The 15,806-nt window shown below is 40.3% G+C and overlaps 1 protein-coding gene across 8 annotated transcripts in view; it reads left to right on the top strand.

Moving 5' to 3' along the window:
• The window catches only part of usp32 (ubiquitin specific peptidase 32), a 266,626-nt gene that overhangs the window by 188,045 nt on the left and 62,775 nt on the right, over positions 1–15,806 (top strand). For 7 of the 8 annotated variants that reach the window (XR_007449393.1, XR_007449395.1, XR_007449392.1 and 4 more), the window contains exons 17-24: positions 820–977; positions 2,464–2,545; positions 2,721–2,795; positions 7,443–7,581; positions 7,663–7,768; positions 8,142–8,315; positions 9,725–9,899; positions 9,987–10,138. Coding sequence is in view for 1 of the 8 variants with exons in the window: in XM_049576738.1 (XP_049432695.1) it covers positions 820–977; positions 2,464–2,545; positions 2,721–2,795; positions 7,443–7,581; positions 7,663–7,768; positions 8,142–8,315; positions 9,725–9,899; positions 9,987–10,138 (1,061 nt within the window). In the remaining 7 variants the exon portion in view is untranslated. The remainder of the gene's footprint in view (positions 1–819; positions 978–2,463; positions 2,546–2,720; positions 2,796–7,442; positions 7,582–7,662; positions 7,769–8,141; positions 8,316–9,724; positions 9,900–9,986; positions 10,139–15,806) is intronic. The other variant, XR_007449394.1, reaches the window with a different exon arrangement.

Genomic DNA, 15,806 nt, shown 5'->3' with positions numbered 1-15,806 from the left:
GAAAGCAAATGACAAAGCATAAAATAGACATTTACACAGTTGCTCTTGGTTAATCAGGCTTGGGATGGCATCAGCACTCAGCATGAGAGCGCTGGTGCAAATCAAGTCAACATATCAGATTTCAGGCCAAAGCGAGACTCAAGACCCAAGTGGCACTTTGGCTACAGTCATGACTCATAATATGTCTAAGCAGCTTGTCATTGCTGGGAATTAAGACCCTCTATCAGGCATGTTGCTAAATATCTAAAATTGATCTAGTAATGCGTTGTATTCTGCATAATGTCTCCCTGACAGCCTGAGGCAGTAGTAGAGCACTCAAACAAGTGTAGAGGATGGTTCATTTAGTGGTAGAATTAAATATCAAAGCTGTGTCGATAGAACAAAATGAAATCAGATATTAAAATCACCAGTTTTAATAACTATTTTGAAGCCATGATCAGTTTATAAAACTTCTAAATGTGTATACTTATATTTGAATAGACAGCACTAATATTAATGGGTTTGTGTTTGATTTAATCCAATCTGATTCTACTAAATCCACTAAGTTGATTGACCAATCAAGTCTGCGCTGATTGACAAGAAAGCCCTTTCTTGCTGCTTCCTTACAACTAATCCTCAGTCATCAGAATGCTGTTGTTGTAGTTGATCAGTTGTTTGCATCTGTGAGCTTGTGCATAGCCAGTAACACACAAGGACTTTTAAATCACAGTTGTAGTCCCTTCAGTTAAGAAAAAGTAAAATGAACACACACCAAATATGTGCACCAATTCTGTGTTTGGGTCGGTTTGTGAATGTTCCTGTTCTATTTGTGCAACTTAGCAGGTAATGTGCCATCCCCCAATGCTCCTCTTAAGAGAGTGTTGGCCTACACCGGCTGCTTCAGCCGCATGGCCACCATCAAGGACATCCACCTCTACCTGTCCCAGAGACTCCGCATCAAAGGGGAGGACATGAGACTGTGGCTCTACAACAGTGAGGTGGGCCACAAAGCTGTCACAAGAGCTGCCATTTCTTTTATACATTTGGCTTGTATGAAATATTATTGGTCAGCCAGTACAGCTGTATGAAACTAGGGCTGCATGATTCTTGCTAAAATGTGAATCACAATTTTTCTCTCTAAGAATTGAGATCTTGATTCTCTCACACGATTCCTTTTTTTTTCCCCAACAAAAACATTTATTGCACTCATAGATGCTCAAGTCAAAGCACACGTCTGAGATGTTTGCTGTCTAGACAGGGCTTTAAAACAAGACATATCAATGTGCTGAACTTCAACTTAAAAGACTCCTGTAACAAAAAAAACCTCAAGTCTCTTGTGGTCTCTTAGTTTAGAACATCAAAGTGATGAACTTAAATGCTGCTAAATATAAAAAATAGAATGTAAAGTAGCAGCTTCAGAATAAATAACACACACACACACACACACACACACACACACATTGACCATTAGATGTTACACTGGTCTTAAGTTAAGCAGCTGTAAAGATAGCTTGTCAGCTTCAGCTTGACTTGTTTGGGGTTGACGTGTGTCTATCTTTGGTTTTAGGTGGATTACAATAATAAATTATGATTTTATTGCATTTAAAGTAACATAATGCAAGGTTGTTAACTCTAGTAACGTCAGCTGTGTTGGTGGCATTTCTCTGTCCTTCCTCTGCACTGGTGAAGCACACAGCAGTAAAGGCTCTTGCACTGTGTAGGACATCAGAGGAGACACCCGCACACCAATGTAACTGGGCTAGAAAGTCACAAAAAGGTCCATAGGCTGAGATCAATGCTTAATAGTCTATTTATTAAAAAGACATCTGTGCACAATAAAAGGTGCTCAAGCACAAAAAAAAATGATAGAGTAAGTAAAAACAGCAGCAAATGTTTCAGTCCCTGACTATCATCAGTACTACTGACGAGTGCTTTACAGAACACGTGCCCCTTTTACACTGGCAGATATTCGGTGAATGTTGGGCCATTTTGCAGGCAAGCTGCGAGCATTTAGACACACAGAGCCAGATTGGCAAGTTGATCCGAGACACAGACAGATATACACACAGACAGATTGTGTGATAAGGTGTGATAAATCAATCAGCTGGTGCCACTAACTAGATGAGATCAACTCTGAGGAGCAGAAGCCCGACTATCAAGTCACAATGACCTGTCATACCAATTCTACACTATTCACAGCATCTTCAAACACCACTATATTATAGCAGAACATATTTTACAAATAGCGCCGGAAGTTGCACCCATAATTCACGCAAGGTGTCATGGGGGTTAGGAATAAGGTGGACACCCATCTCACACAAAGTGTGAAAGGAATGGGGGGTTAATAGGGGCCCCAGCAGCTTATTTTTGCCTGAGGGCCCTCTAACAGTTTAATACAAGTGTGTCTAATGGTACTTCTAAAATGAACTTACAGAAAGAACAACAGAGTAATAATTCCTTAAATCTCTTCTCTTTGTCCTGTAGAACTACCTAACCCTCCTGGATGATGAAGATCACACACTGGAAAGTCTAAAGATCCATGATGAGCAGCAGCTAGTTATTGAAGGTCTGACACACCTCCCTTTTTTAATTACATTTCTCTCCAGAATTAACAAATTTCTGTTCACACGCATAGTGGTGTTATATCAACAGATAATTTCATTGATAATTCTGAGTAATGCCACATGAAAGTGGAATTGAGATGATTTAATCTTAAAAAATCTCTTTCTCTTCTTCCATAGTCAGGAACAAAGACATGAGCTGGCCAGAGGAAATGTCTTTCATTGCCAACAGTAGTAAGATGGACAGGCACAAAGGTAAGCTGGAACACACTAACATTATAAATTGAAGAATGCAACCCAGAGCCACAGCATCCTTAAAAGAAGCTCAGCTGATGACATAGCATGTCCACAGAGAAAACAAGTCCATCGGATTACTCACAGTACAAATCAATATTAGAGTTATTTAGAGGTCAGTAATTTCCCCCCCTGCACCATTACACTGGATCTTAGGGTTCCACAACTCCAAGTCCCACTTTAAAACTTGAGTGTGTGTGTTAATGTGTGTGTGTGTGTGTGTGTGTGTGCAGACATAATTTTAAGATCAAAATTCTCTGGGAATTAGAGTTGTAATCACCACCTCATCTGCAACATTATTCTTTAATATTTTATAATAGCTCTTGTGTTGGCCACAAAATGCTAGATGTCCATTTTCAAAGCAGATGCAGGGAGTGATCATATATAAATGATCAATTGAGGAAAAAATACATATACCTAATAGTAATAATACCTAATACCCTTTGGTAAAACAAAATCTTTTGCAGAAGACTGGTAGATTAAAAAAATGTTGCCATGTCGATTTATGTAATATTTTAATGTTATTGTTATGTAGTGTTCACACTAGGGGTGGGAATCACCAGAGGACATAAGATACGATATTATCACGATACTTAAGTCACGATACAATATTGCTATATTGTGACATGCTGAGTATTGCAGAGAAATATATTGCGATTTCTTTTTTCTTTTTCTTTTTTTTTTTAAATAAGCGCGTTTATTGGATTTTTAATATACTTTAGATATTACATCAAAAACAACATTCACAGTAAGGCATTGTCTTAGTAACAACTGCTATGACAGGGCAACACAATGAGTACTTTTCCAAGTTTCAAAATAAATAATCAGAAACGCTACCTACAGTGCCCTCCAAAAGTATTGGAACAGTGAGTTCAATTCGTTTACTTTTGTTGTAGACTGAAAACATTTGGGTTTGACATCAAAAGATGAATATGAGACAAGAGATCAACATTTCAGCTTTTATTTCCAGGTATTTACATCTGGATCTGATACACAACTTAGAAGATAGCATTATTTGTAATGGAACGCAAAGTTTTTAGGTGCGCACAAGTATTGGAACATATAAACTTAAAATAGATTAAAGTGAATGAGACTTAATATTTAGTTGCAAATCCTTTGCTTTCAATAACTGCATCAAACCTGTGACCCATTGACATCACCAAACTTTTGCATTCTTCTTTTGTGATGCTTTTCAAGGCTTTCACTGCAGCCTCTTTCAGTTGTTGTTTGTTTTGGGGGGTTACTCCCTTCACTCTCCTCTTCAGCAGGTAAAATGCATGCTCTATTGGGTTTAAGTCTGGAGACTGACTTGGCCAGTCTAAAACCTTCCACTTCTTGCCCCTGATGAACTCCTTTGTTGTTTTGGCAGTGTGTTTTGGGTCGTTATCTTGCAGCATGATGAAGGATCTCCCAATCAGTTTGGTTGCATCTTTCTTTAAATTAGCAGACAAAATGTTTCTGTAGACTTCTGAGTTCATTTTGCTGCTGCCATCATGTGTTACATCATCAATGAAGATGAAAGAGCCCGTCCCAGAAGAAGCCATGCAAGCCCAAGCCATGACATTACCTCCACCGTGTTTCACAGATGAGCTTGTATGTTTGGGATCATGAGCAGATCCTTTCTTTCTCCAAACTTTCGCCTTTCCGTCACTTTGGAAAAAGTTAATCTTTGTCTCATCAGTCCATAAAACTTTTTCCCAGAATTTTAGGCTCATCTCTGTACCTTCTGGCAAATTCCAGCCTGGCCTTCCTATTCTTCTTGCTAATGAGTGGTTTGCATCTTCTGGTGTAGCCTCTGTACTTTTGTTCATGAAGTCTTCTGCGAACAGTAGATTGTGATACCTTCACTCCTGCCCTCTGGAGGTTGTTGCTGATGTCACTAACAGTTGTTTTAGGGTCTTTCTTTACAGCTCTCACAATGTTTCTATCATCAACTGCTGATGTTTTCCTTGGTCTACCTGTTCGACGTCTGTTGCTTAGTACACCAGTGGTTTCTTTCTTCTTCAGGACATTCCAAATGGTTGTACTGGCTATGGCCAATGTTTGTGCAATGGCTCTGATTGATTGTCCATCTTCTCTCAGATTCACAATTGCTTCTTTTTCACCCATACACAGCTCTCTGGTTTTCATGTTGGTTCCACCTCTAAATGCAGTCTGCACAGGCAAAATCTATCGTACCCAATCTGAAACTGAGCTCAGACATTCAGTGCTATTTATTGTTTGAATAATCAGTGTAACTGGGAGACACCTGGGCAACAAAACACACCTGTCAGTGACATGTTCCAATACTTTTGCTCTCATGAAAAATGGGTGGGTTCAAACAAAAGGTGCTATCTTCTAAGTTGTGTATCAGATCCAGATGTAAATACCTGGAAATAAAAGCTGAAATGTTGATCTCTTGTCCCATATTCATCTTTTGATGTCAAACTCAAATATTTTCAGTCTACAACAAAAATAAAGGAATTGGCCTCACTGTTCCAATACTTTTGGAGGGCACTGTATACAACATTAAAAGGAAAGAAATAGGAAAAAATATGCACATAATTATGTTGCATTCAGGAGATTAAAACAGGTAGACTTTTGTAGCCCTCTCCCTCCTTAGAAATGTCATGAAACATCCCCATATCTTACCAAAAGTAGAATATTTACCCTTAATAATAAATGTAAGTTTTTCCGGGGCAACAGAGTGTGACAGTCCAGTAAGCCAGGCTTGTAAACTTGGTCTGATAGTGGATTTTCTAGAATCTGGCAATGGTGTGTTTTGCTTGTAATAAGCAGTAGAGTGTTGTTTTCTTATCTGCCTTGCTTAGTTTACAATTTACGGGAAAAATTCCAAGGATACACAGTTTGAGGCACACAGACAACTTAACACATATGACATGAATGGATATCCAAAACCTCTATCCAGAAAACCCGGATATTTGGACAGTCTCATAAGCAATGAAATAGCATGCTCTTTATTTCACATCTCTTACATATTTCAAGGGTATTGGGATTGAATTTATTTAACATGATTGGAGTTACATATATTATCAACATTCACTTATATTATAATTTAAAATGGGTGTTAGTTAACTGTCTTTTTTTTTTTTTTTTAATTTTTTATTATTTTTGGGGGGCTTTTCTTGCCTTGGACACGATAGTGTGAAGGAGGGAGAGAGAATGGTGTCCATGTCCATGATTGTTTTATAGAAGTGTGAAATCAGGCTTTGAGTGGAGTTTTACAGCTATTTCTTCCACAGAGATGAGAGTAGGTAAGGATAAGGATTTTTAGATATGTCACTCCTAATCTGCAGATATTTTAAGAAATGTTTTTGTTTGATGTCAAACATCTGTTTCAAATCTTCAAATGACATGAGAGTGCCGTTGTCGAATAAAATCTGCAATTTTACCTAGGCCTTTATCAGTCCAGATTATGAAGCCCATATCACTCTTACCAGATGTGAAGTCACTGTTACCCCAGTTCAGAGAAAACTGGGATAAAACTGGAATGGAACTGGAAATAACAGAATGGCAACACCCATGTTAGAAGCGTTGTCTGTTAAAACAACAAGGTTTTTGTCAGCAATCCCCCATTCTTGTGGTGCGGTTTGCAGGAAATCTGCAATGTTTGCCCCGTTGTGACTTGCCGTGCCCTGCTCTATTTTGGAGAACGTGAGACAGTAGTCTTCACTTCTCTGTGATTAAATGTGCCATTATAGTCACATATGAATCCACTGACATTGAAGTCCACACGTCACAAGTTAATACCACCCTTCCTGCTGTACTCAAAGATCCCTCAACTTTTTACGTCGCTTCTCTGTAGAGCTTGGACACAGCTGTCTCGATGAAAATGTTGGGACGGAGTCACGTACCTTGGTTCTAGTGTTTTTAGCATGTAACAAAAACCTTTTCTTTCAACAAAGCTATATGAACGCTCTTTCAGAGCAGGATAGTAGTTTTGTCAAACTAAGTGTGCAGTGTTAATTGATTTTTTGGCGGAGCAGGGTTAGCGTGGCCGTCAGTGGCTAACGCTGTCTCTGGAAGGTGGCGTATGAGGTGAACCCTCATGTTCGTTGTATTCCCAGAGTATTTAAAAAAATCTAAAATAGGTCCAGGCGTTCAATGTGAACACCAATGGCACATTTCTGATTTCTTTCTCCGGTGCCTCGATCTTTGTTTTGATGAACTTTCTGTTAAATACTACTGACTGAGACCTTTGCTGACCTCACCAGGAAAACAAACATCAGCACCATCTAGTGGACCGAAAAGCAATTGATTTTATTATTCTAGAACCAAAAGTTGTATTAAATTGTGTATTTGCAATATTCAAGTGTGTATAATAAAAGAGTCGATACATGGCGTCTGTGTATCGATACAATATTGCCACACAAAATATAGCTATACTCTGCTGTATCGTTTTTTCCCCCACCACTAGTTCACCACAAAAATGTTGAGAGGGGGTGGTATAAACTCTACATTGTAGCAGTAATTTTAACAGTTTCTCAAATATGCAGTTATTTATTGGTGCTGGTCAGTAAAGAAAGCTTGTTAGCTCCTTTACTTTTTTTCCTGCAGTTACACTTAGCTTTAAATCTGACCAGTATGCCCTTGTTTTTTTCATCCCAGTTCCCACAGAGAAAGGAGCTACTGGCCTCAGTAACCTTGGCAACACCTGCTTCATGAACTCCAGTATCCAGTGTGTGAGCAACACCAAGCCTCTCACAGACTACTTCATTTCAGGGAGACACCTCTATGAGCTCAACAGGTGAAACTTAAGTCTGGTATAAATCTTGCCATCAGTATTATGAATTTATAATTTTAACTGGCTTGTGTTGGTGCATTTAAGAACCAACCCCATCGGGATGCGAGGTCACATGGCCAAGTGTTATGGTGACCTGGTGATGGAGCTATGGAGTGGAACACAGAAGAATGTAGCTCCACTCAAACTCAGGGTAAGCAGTTTCATCAATGTCTTAGACATGAAATTTTAAGGACATTTCCCTGTTGGTACCTTTTATAATGGTGTGCCTTGCAAACTGAGAAGTTGGTATGTTTTAGTGTAGCATTTTTTTTTTAAGCTGTCAACGTGCAGTAGCTCTGCTTACTTGTTATGGGTCTTGGTTCCTTACCTGGTTTATGGGTCTGGTCAGGTATTGTAATTTTTGATCCATTTCTCTTTACCTGGCTGCAGGCTGAATTGGACTTGAAGTGTTTAAATCCTGTGTATAAACTTGTTTAAGTGCTACAGAAGCAGTTTTACAGTGTGCCTTTAAAAATGCTTTTAAAGTCATAGTAAAGTTAATGAATTCATTGCTTCCTCTGCAGTGGACAATAGCAAAATATGCCCCACGCTTTAATGGCTTCCAGCAGCAGGACTCCCAGGAGCTGCTTGCCTTCCTGCTGGATGGTCTCCATGAAGATCTCAACAGAGTCCATGAGAAACCCTACGTGGAGCTAAAGGACAGCGATGGCCGGCCTGACTGGGAGGTGGCCTCTGAGGTCAGAGATGCATCGCAATTCTCTCTTCAAATATGTCTCGTTGCAGAATAGTCAATAAGAAATGTAAAATCCAATTCTGGACCTTATGATCGCCTGTAACAATTTTATAAGATTGGGGTGTACATTCCTGACTGAACCAATTGGAAGGTGAATTGTAATGGACATAAAACATATGCCGAACTGCGACTAATTACAGTCCTCATGAGTCAAAGGATGAGGAGAATAGAGCAGTCAGTAGTGTTGTCACGGGACCAAAATTGGGACCCACGGTACGATACCAGTGAAAGTATCACGGTTCTGATTAGTATCACGATACCACAGCAAAAATTAAGCAGATGTGCCTTTTGTCATTTATAAAAAGATAAATCACTTTTCTATAATACATCAATGATATTTCAATGGAATAAATTACTTATTCACTTATTCATACTTCAAAAACAGCATCAATAAGTGATTAACATCGGGGGGATTGAAATAAAAAAAAATCAACCAGCCACCCTCCTCCCCTGACAAGTTAAGAACAGTCCCTTAAGTGCGGTGAGGTTTGTGGAAATGTGAACAGCTCGTTTCTCCTCCCATACCTGTGTGCCGCCACAGCTCGGCTGTTCAGGTACTACTGGGCAGTCATGACACCAACTTATTCACCTGGAGCCGGGCTTCTCGGTCACCAGTAAACCGAGTTATCTTGCGTTGGCCATAGTGCTACGCCGTATTCCTGTCTGTGACCCCCGTTAAACCCACAACCGGCAGGATTCGCCTTTCGTTTCTGCGGCTGGTTGAAATCTGTACTCGCACAGCATGCTCCTGAATGATTTCTTTTGCTCGCACAAAACTATTTTTAGTCGCAAATGTGAGTAAAATGCTTGCACCGTAGAGCTCTGTGGTGGAAAACAAATCACTGTAGCATATATAAACAAATCTAGCCTACAAGTAAAAAGAAATAAATAATAACTTTCACTGCTTAAAGATACTCAACAGCTCAGCTAATACCTGAAATGTCACTGGAAAACAAACCACTGCAGCAGCAGCATATTGCCAGGTGGCCAGCGCGCCGTTATTGGACAGCGCATGGACACTCACCTTCTTGCAATTGGACTTTGAACTTATCCCACAGTAGTGGTGCGTGAGGTACCGTAGTACTATGGTATTCCAACATTATGGTATCATATGTACCGTGGTGTTAAGTACCGCGGTCTACCGTTGATACCAGTATACCGTGCAACACTAGCAGTCAGTACTATTAGCTAAGCTCTCCTTTAAATTTCTAATATTGCTGTATTGATGTCTTGTTGTTTTCTGTATATCCCAAGGGATGGGTTTGCAGGATTAGTGGTGTGTGATCTCGCCATTGTGTGTGTGTGTGTGTGTGTGTGTGTGTGTGTGTGTGTCAATGCTCCTCCACTCTAAAGGCATGGGAGAACCACCTGCGCAGGAACCGCTCCATTGTGGTGGATCTATTCCACGGTCAGCTCAAATCCCAGGTGAAGTGTAAGACCTGTGGACACATCAGCGCTCGCTTTGACCCCTTTAACTTCCTGTCTCTGCCCCTGCCCATGGACAGCTCCATGCATCTGGAGATCACTGGTGAGAAAGCTAGAGGAAAGATTCTGAAAATGTGTTCTTTTTTAACAACAAAACCCAATCACATATTACGCTTTGGTGTGTTTGTAGTCATTAAACTGGATGGCTCTACACCTGTGCGCTATGGCCTGCGGTTAAATATGGATGAAAAGTACACAGGGCTCAAGAAACAGCTGAGTGAACTGTGCAGTCTGAGGCCTGAGCAGATCCTGCTGGCTGAGGTCCACACCTCCAACATCAAGGTACTGAGACTGTTCCACTGATCACTGATCAGTGTAGCCTGTAACACAGAGGGCAAGGGGTTACATCATTCTTAGTGTCATACAAAACAGTTAGATATCAGATTAAAGGCTGAGTTTTCTCACCTTGAACTAGCTTTCACATTAGCTGTTCACTGCACCATATGAATAGGACACTGGAAATAACTAACTGCTGTAAACACTTGCAAATAAGATCAAAATCCACTGAGCAAATCAATATATCAGTAGCCTTCAGGTTACATAAAAGGGTGAAAGGCCCACTCTAGAGCCAGTGTTTGGTCTATCTGTACTGGGCTGCTGTAGAGATATGGCGATTCAACATAGTAGGTCAGTTGGATGTCCTGCCAAATTCAGGGAAATAACACTGGAGACATCTTATGGTAGTGAAATAATAATAATAATAATAATAATAATAAACTTTATTTACAAAACACAGTTACAAAGTGCTGTAAAATAAAACTAAACACAATTAAAACAAGAAGAATAAAACACATAACATGTCATAAAGTGTTAGTGCTGCACGATTTGATAAAAATGTGCATTTGCGATTTGAGTGGACAATATCGCTATTTGCGATTGCGATTACAATATAATAAAAAAAATTGTATCATTAGTCTTCCTGCTTGATTCAGTGTTTAGCCTACATCATATTAGGGGGGCACTGACCTGACGCAGTTATTGTTATGGACAGTGTGTTAATGACCATCAACAGACTGAGCACCATCAAGCTGCTCACACAGCAGCGCAGCCCGGCACTGTACCTACAGCACATAGACTGTATAAAAGCTACAGCGGAGCGAGCCTGTGTTGCGTTCAGACATTGTCACGTAAATGACAAATTCCAGCACGCCATAGCACAACACAGCAGCATGTCAAGTGGGCCGAAACCGAGCAAAATTGCTTAGTTTTTCATTTGTTATGGAGTCCATGATTTCCCTGTGACACTTAGAAATGTTTGCGTAACTGTGCTTAGATGTTGTTTTATGAGGCTCTGGTGTCTTTCAGTTGTCTCGTTGTCTTTAATGTTACTCGGCTCGGCTTTCTCTCGCATGCATTCTACATACTTTTCTCTGTGCTGTCTCAAGTGCTGATACAGATTGGTCGTGTTGCTGTGGGAAGTGGCAACTTTAACTTTTAAAGTTTTACACAGCACGTCTTTCTGGTCAACATCGCATATCTGAATCCAAAGCATTACCATATAATAGGCGTTACGGGTTATTTTTCGCCACCAACTCAGCCTGTTTTTGGTCGTGCTCATGCTCTTCTTCAGCATCTGTGTTGGTCACTGCTGCACGCTGAGTGGTCACCTGACCATACATGCTGCACACACCAGGATAGCTTGTGGGCATAATGTCAACAAACTCCACACACTACAGGAGAGGCAGTCACGTTCACAGGCATACGTTAACATTTATTTACATTAAATCGCAAATCGCAGCCTTTTATGCGGTTATGTAATCGCACAGCCTGACACTGCGATTGTGATTAGATTAATCGTGCAGCACTATAAAGTGTCATCTCATTAAAGATAAAATAAGGCTAAAGTTGAAATCAAGATAATGTAGGAGCGACTTCCGGGGCGGGCGCAATGAGTATGGCGGCATAGAGGTTTTGCTCTTGGTCATATCAGAGTTAAACCCTACAAAATCCATATAATTTCCAAAAAAATAACATTTCAATGACACAAAAATGGGTTGGGGAAAAACTAGGAAAAGCCTGAGACAACAAAAAAAACAAGAAGATGACGAAAACACAGAACTCGACTCGGGAGATTTTGAAATACAGAGAGCACACAGGTCCACTGTGCTGAAATATAAGAGCAATGAGCTGCCCCGCTCCATCGTGGTTAATTTCTAACACTACGCCACGAAGGACCAGGTCTTAAAAGCAGCGAAGAAAATCATGCTCAGGGACCAAGTCGTCAACTTTTCTCATGACTTTCCAACTGAAGTAAATTTGAAGCTCAAAGATTACAAAGACATTAAAAGAATCCTCAAGGAGCAGAAGATACGCTTCCAAACACCCTATCCAGCCAAGATGAGGATCCATTGGGAATCTGGGACCCGCCTGTACAACAGCACATCTGAGGCTGCAGAGGACATGAGGAAATGGGGCAACGAGGTGGAGGTGTGCCGCAGTGAGGAGCCGCAGTGGGAGCGCAGACTCGACCTAGCGCCACACTGGAAAAAGACTGATCGAGACCTGACTGGACGTGTCCGGGAACGGCTTAAGGAATTCCAGAGACAGCAAGTAACAAATAACATAATGTTATGGGTTATACAGTGGCAAGAAAAAGTATGTGAACCTTTTGGAATTTCATGGTTTTCTGAATAAATTTGTCATAAAGTGTGATCTGATATTCATCCAAGTCAAGGGTATTGACAAATATAATGTGTCTAAAATAATACCACAAAAACATTGATCTTTCATGTCTTCATTGAAAATAACAAAAAAAAAAAAAAACTATGTGAACCCTTGAGTTAATGACCTTAACAAAGCTAATTGGAGTCAGGTTATAGAACACCTGGAGTCTCGTTAAGACAATGAGTTTGGAGGTGTGGACTACAGCTACTTTGACTTAAAAAATCCCTCAAACTTGTTTGTTCTGCGCAAGAAGAACACACTTATGTGAGCCATGCCTCACCAAAAAGAGCTTTCAGAGGATCTACGATCAAGAATTGTTGAATTTCATAAAGCTGGCAAGGGTTACAAAGTGATTTCAAAGACTTTCAGTGAGTTAAAGAAACAACCCCGAATGACAGCCAAAGATCTGAAGGCATCATTGGAACTGGCTAACATCTCTGTTCACAAGTCTACAGTACGTTGACATTGAACAAGCAGGGTATCTACTGCAGGACACCACGAAGGAAACCACTGCTTACTAAAAAGAACATTGCAGGATGCCTGAAGTTTGCAAAAGAGCACATTGACACAGCGGTATTGCCAAAATGTTTTGTGGAGTGATGAAACTAAGATTGTACTATTTGGAAAAAACACACAGCACTACATCTGGCATAGAAAGGGCACAGCATATCATCATGAAAACATCATTCCAACCGTAAAGTATGGTGGAGGAAACATCATGATTTGGGCCTGCTTTGCTGCATCAGGGCCTGGCCAGCTTGCAATCATTGAGGGGAAGATGAATTCCCAAGTTTACCAGACAGTTCTTCAGGATAATCTGAGAATGTCTGAACGTCAGCTGAAACTGTGTAGAAGGTGGGTGATGCAACAGGACAACGACCCAAAACACCAGAGCAAGTCCACAACAGAATGGCTTCAGAAAAACAAAATCCGCCTTTTGGAGTGGCCAAGTCAGAGCCCAGACCTCAACCCAATAGAGATGCTACGGAATGACTTGAAGAGAGCCATGCACATGAGACGTCCAGAGAATTTGACAGAGCTAAAGCAGTTCTGCCAGGAAGAATGGGCTAAAATTCCTCCTCAACAATCAGTTATTAATTCTAAGGGTTCACTTACTTTTTCCACTGCCATTTTGAATGTTGAATGAGTGTGTTCAATAAAGACATGAAAGATCAGTTTTTTTTGTGTTATTATTTTAGACACATTATATTTGTCAATACCCTTGACTTAGATGAAGATCAGATCACATTTTATGACAAATTTATTCAGAAAACCATGACATTCCAAAAGGTTCACATACTTTTTCTTGCCACTGTATAGCAACCCATGACCATGATAAGCAGGTGGTTCACAGGAAAAACATAGTTAAAGAATAAAGTGACTGTTAGACTGCCGAGTAATGCAACATTTTATTAGCTGAGTATCGCAGCCTGAAGTTTCTTTTAACCTATTTGACAGGTTGTTTTTTTGTTTGTTTTTTTATCAACTCGGCATATAATTACTATACCTACATTATGCTTGTTCCTTCTGATGATATTTTTGATTTTACGCTGCTACCTTGTAAACACCGCTCATTCAGATCGGTCGCTCCGATTTTATCTGGTCATTTAATAGAGACACTGTCTAAATATAGACCTTTAAGCTCTTTAATTTCTTACTTATTTTTATCATTATTATTATTATTATTATTATTCTTTGTCACTGACAACTCAAATGTATCTAGCTGTGTCATCGAACCAGTGTTTATGCTCAGACTTTAATAATAATAATTGCACTCATATTACCGGGACTACTGTACATGAATGTGTGGAGCTAGTCAAAAGGGGGGTTGTTTTTTTTTTCACCTGTCACCGTAAGTGCTAGCGAGGAGCCCCAACGAGATATGCAGGTTGCCAGCATCAATGACATGATTAATGAAGGTTTTGCACCGTAATTTCAAAATAGTATCACTTAATGTTAAGGGGCTTACCAGCCCTATCAGATATTTTTCCAAGAGACACACCTCTCGGAAACAGAACACGCAAAATTGAAAAACTTTGGATACAATCTTTTTTTTTTTTTATAGTAGTTTTAAAGGGGGGCGTAAAAGAGTTGTTTTGATTTTGATACACAGCTCCCTAAATTTTGAATTGCCGAAGGAGATCAGGGACAAGGAAGATCACCTTGTTCTGGTTCAGTGTAAGATTGAAAATAGACTGCTGACATTACTCAATGTTTATATTCCACCAGGGAACTGCCAAAATATTTTTAAAAATATATTTGACTTAATTAGCTCTCAATCACAAGACACACTTGTGGATGTGCATGAATGACGAAGACTGTAGACAATCACGGTGTAGCACTCGTTAACTTTTATTAGCCGTGCTCTGGATAACAACAACACAGTCGACTGAACGTATCCAGCATTCCTAGCAGCCCTGACGTCATCAAGCTGTAGCAATAACTATGGAAACTGTCAACACAGTCTACAGCACTGGTTTGCAGTGGAGATTTCAACATGGTGTTGAACCAAAAGGACTCAACTAGTCACAAAAAAAGTCAAACTAAGCAGGTGAGGTTGTTTAAAAAATAACTTTATATACATACATTTTATTCTGCAGCGCACGCAGCCTATTCAAGACTTGATTATTTTTTTGTTAATAATAATGATAGGCACTAGGGTTGGGTCGGTATGAGGGGGAAAAAAAACTGTCCGGTTTTTGTGAAAAACCGCATCAAGTCGGTAATACCGGATTTTCGCCACTTGGGGGCGCAATTGACTCATTTAAAATAAAAAATGACCATAGGACAACAGAGTGACAGTAACACGTGGTTTCTTTTATTCCTTACAAATAAATTTTGCAACTTACTCAATCAGTGCAAACAAGGGTTGCCTCCTTCGTCTGGCTCAAAGCCAAAGTGTTGCCATAGTGGTACATTCTTTGATTTCTTCGAGACTAAATTGTCCGCCATTATCAACTCCCCAGGCTACAGTAGAGGCCTCGGCGCATGCGCACTCGCACCTCCTAGCTCAGTCCCTGCCCCACCCCCACCCCCCTCTCTCTCCTGCTCACTGTGCGCTTGGCGAAGAGGCAGACACAGGTGCTCACAGACTCGGGCATACTATAAGCGGAGTGGACTCTGCGAGGAATGTCCGCAGTCATTCGGGCTTCCATAGTCGAGTGCACTTCAGCGTTGTAGTTTCCTGTAAAAATGTCCATGAAAAATCCCTGCGATGTGAAAAATACATGCCGAGCAGTCTTTTGTGTGACACTGGTGCGCGGAGCGGAGTCCACGCGGTCATGCT

The sequence above is a fragment of the Epinephelus fuscoguttatus genome, linkage group LG5 (genome assembly GCF_011397635.1).
Source record: "Epinephelus fuscoguttatus linkage group LG5, E.fuscoguttatus.final_Chr_v1".
Taxonomy (NCBI): domain Eukaryota; kingdom Metazoa; phylum Chordata; class Actinopteri; order Perciformes; family Serranidae; genus Epinephelus; species Epinephelus fuscoguttatus.
Note: the sequence above shows the minus strand (reverse complement) of the source record. Positions and strands in the feature narration are given on the sequence as shown.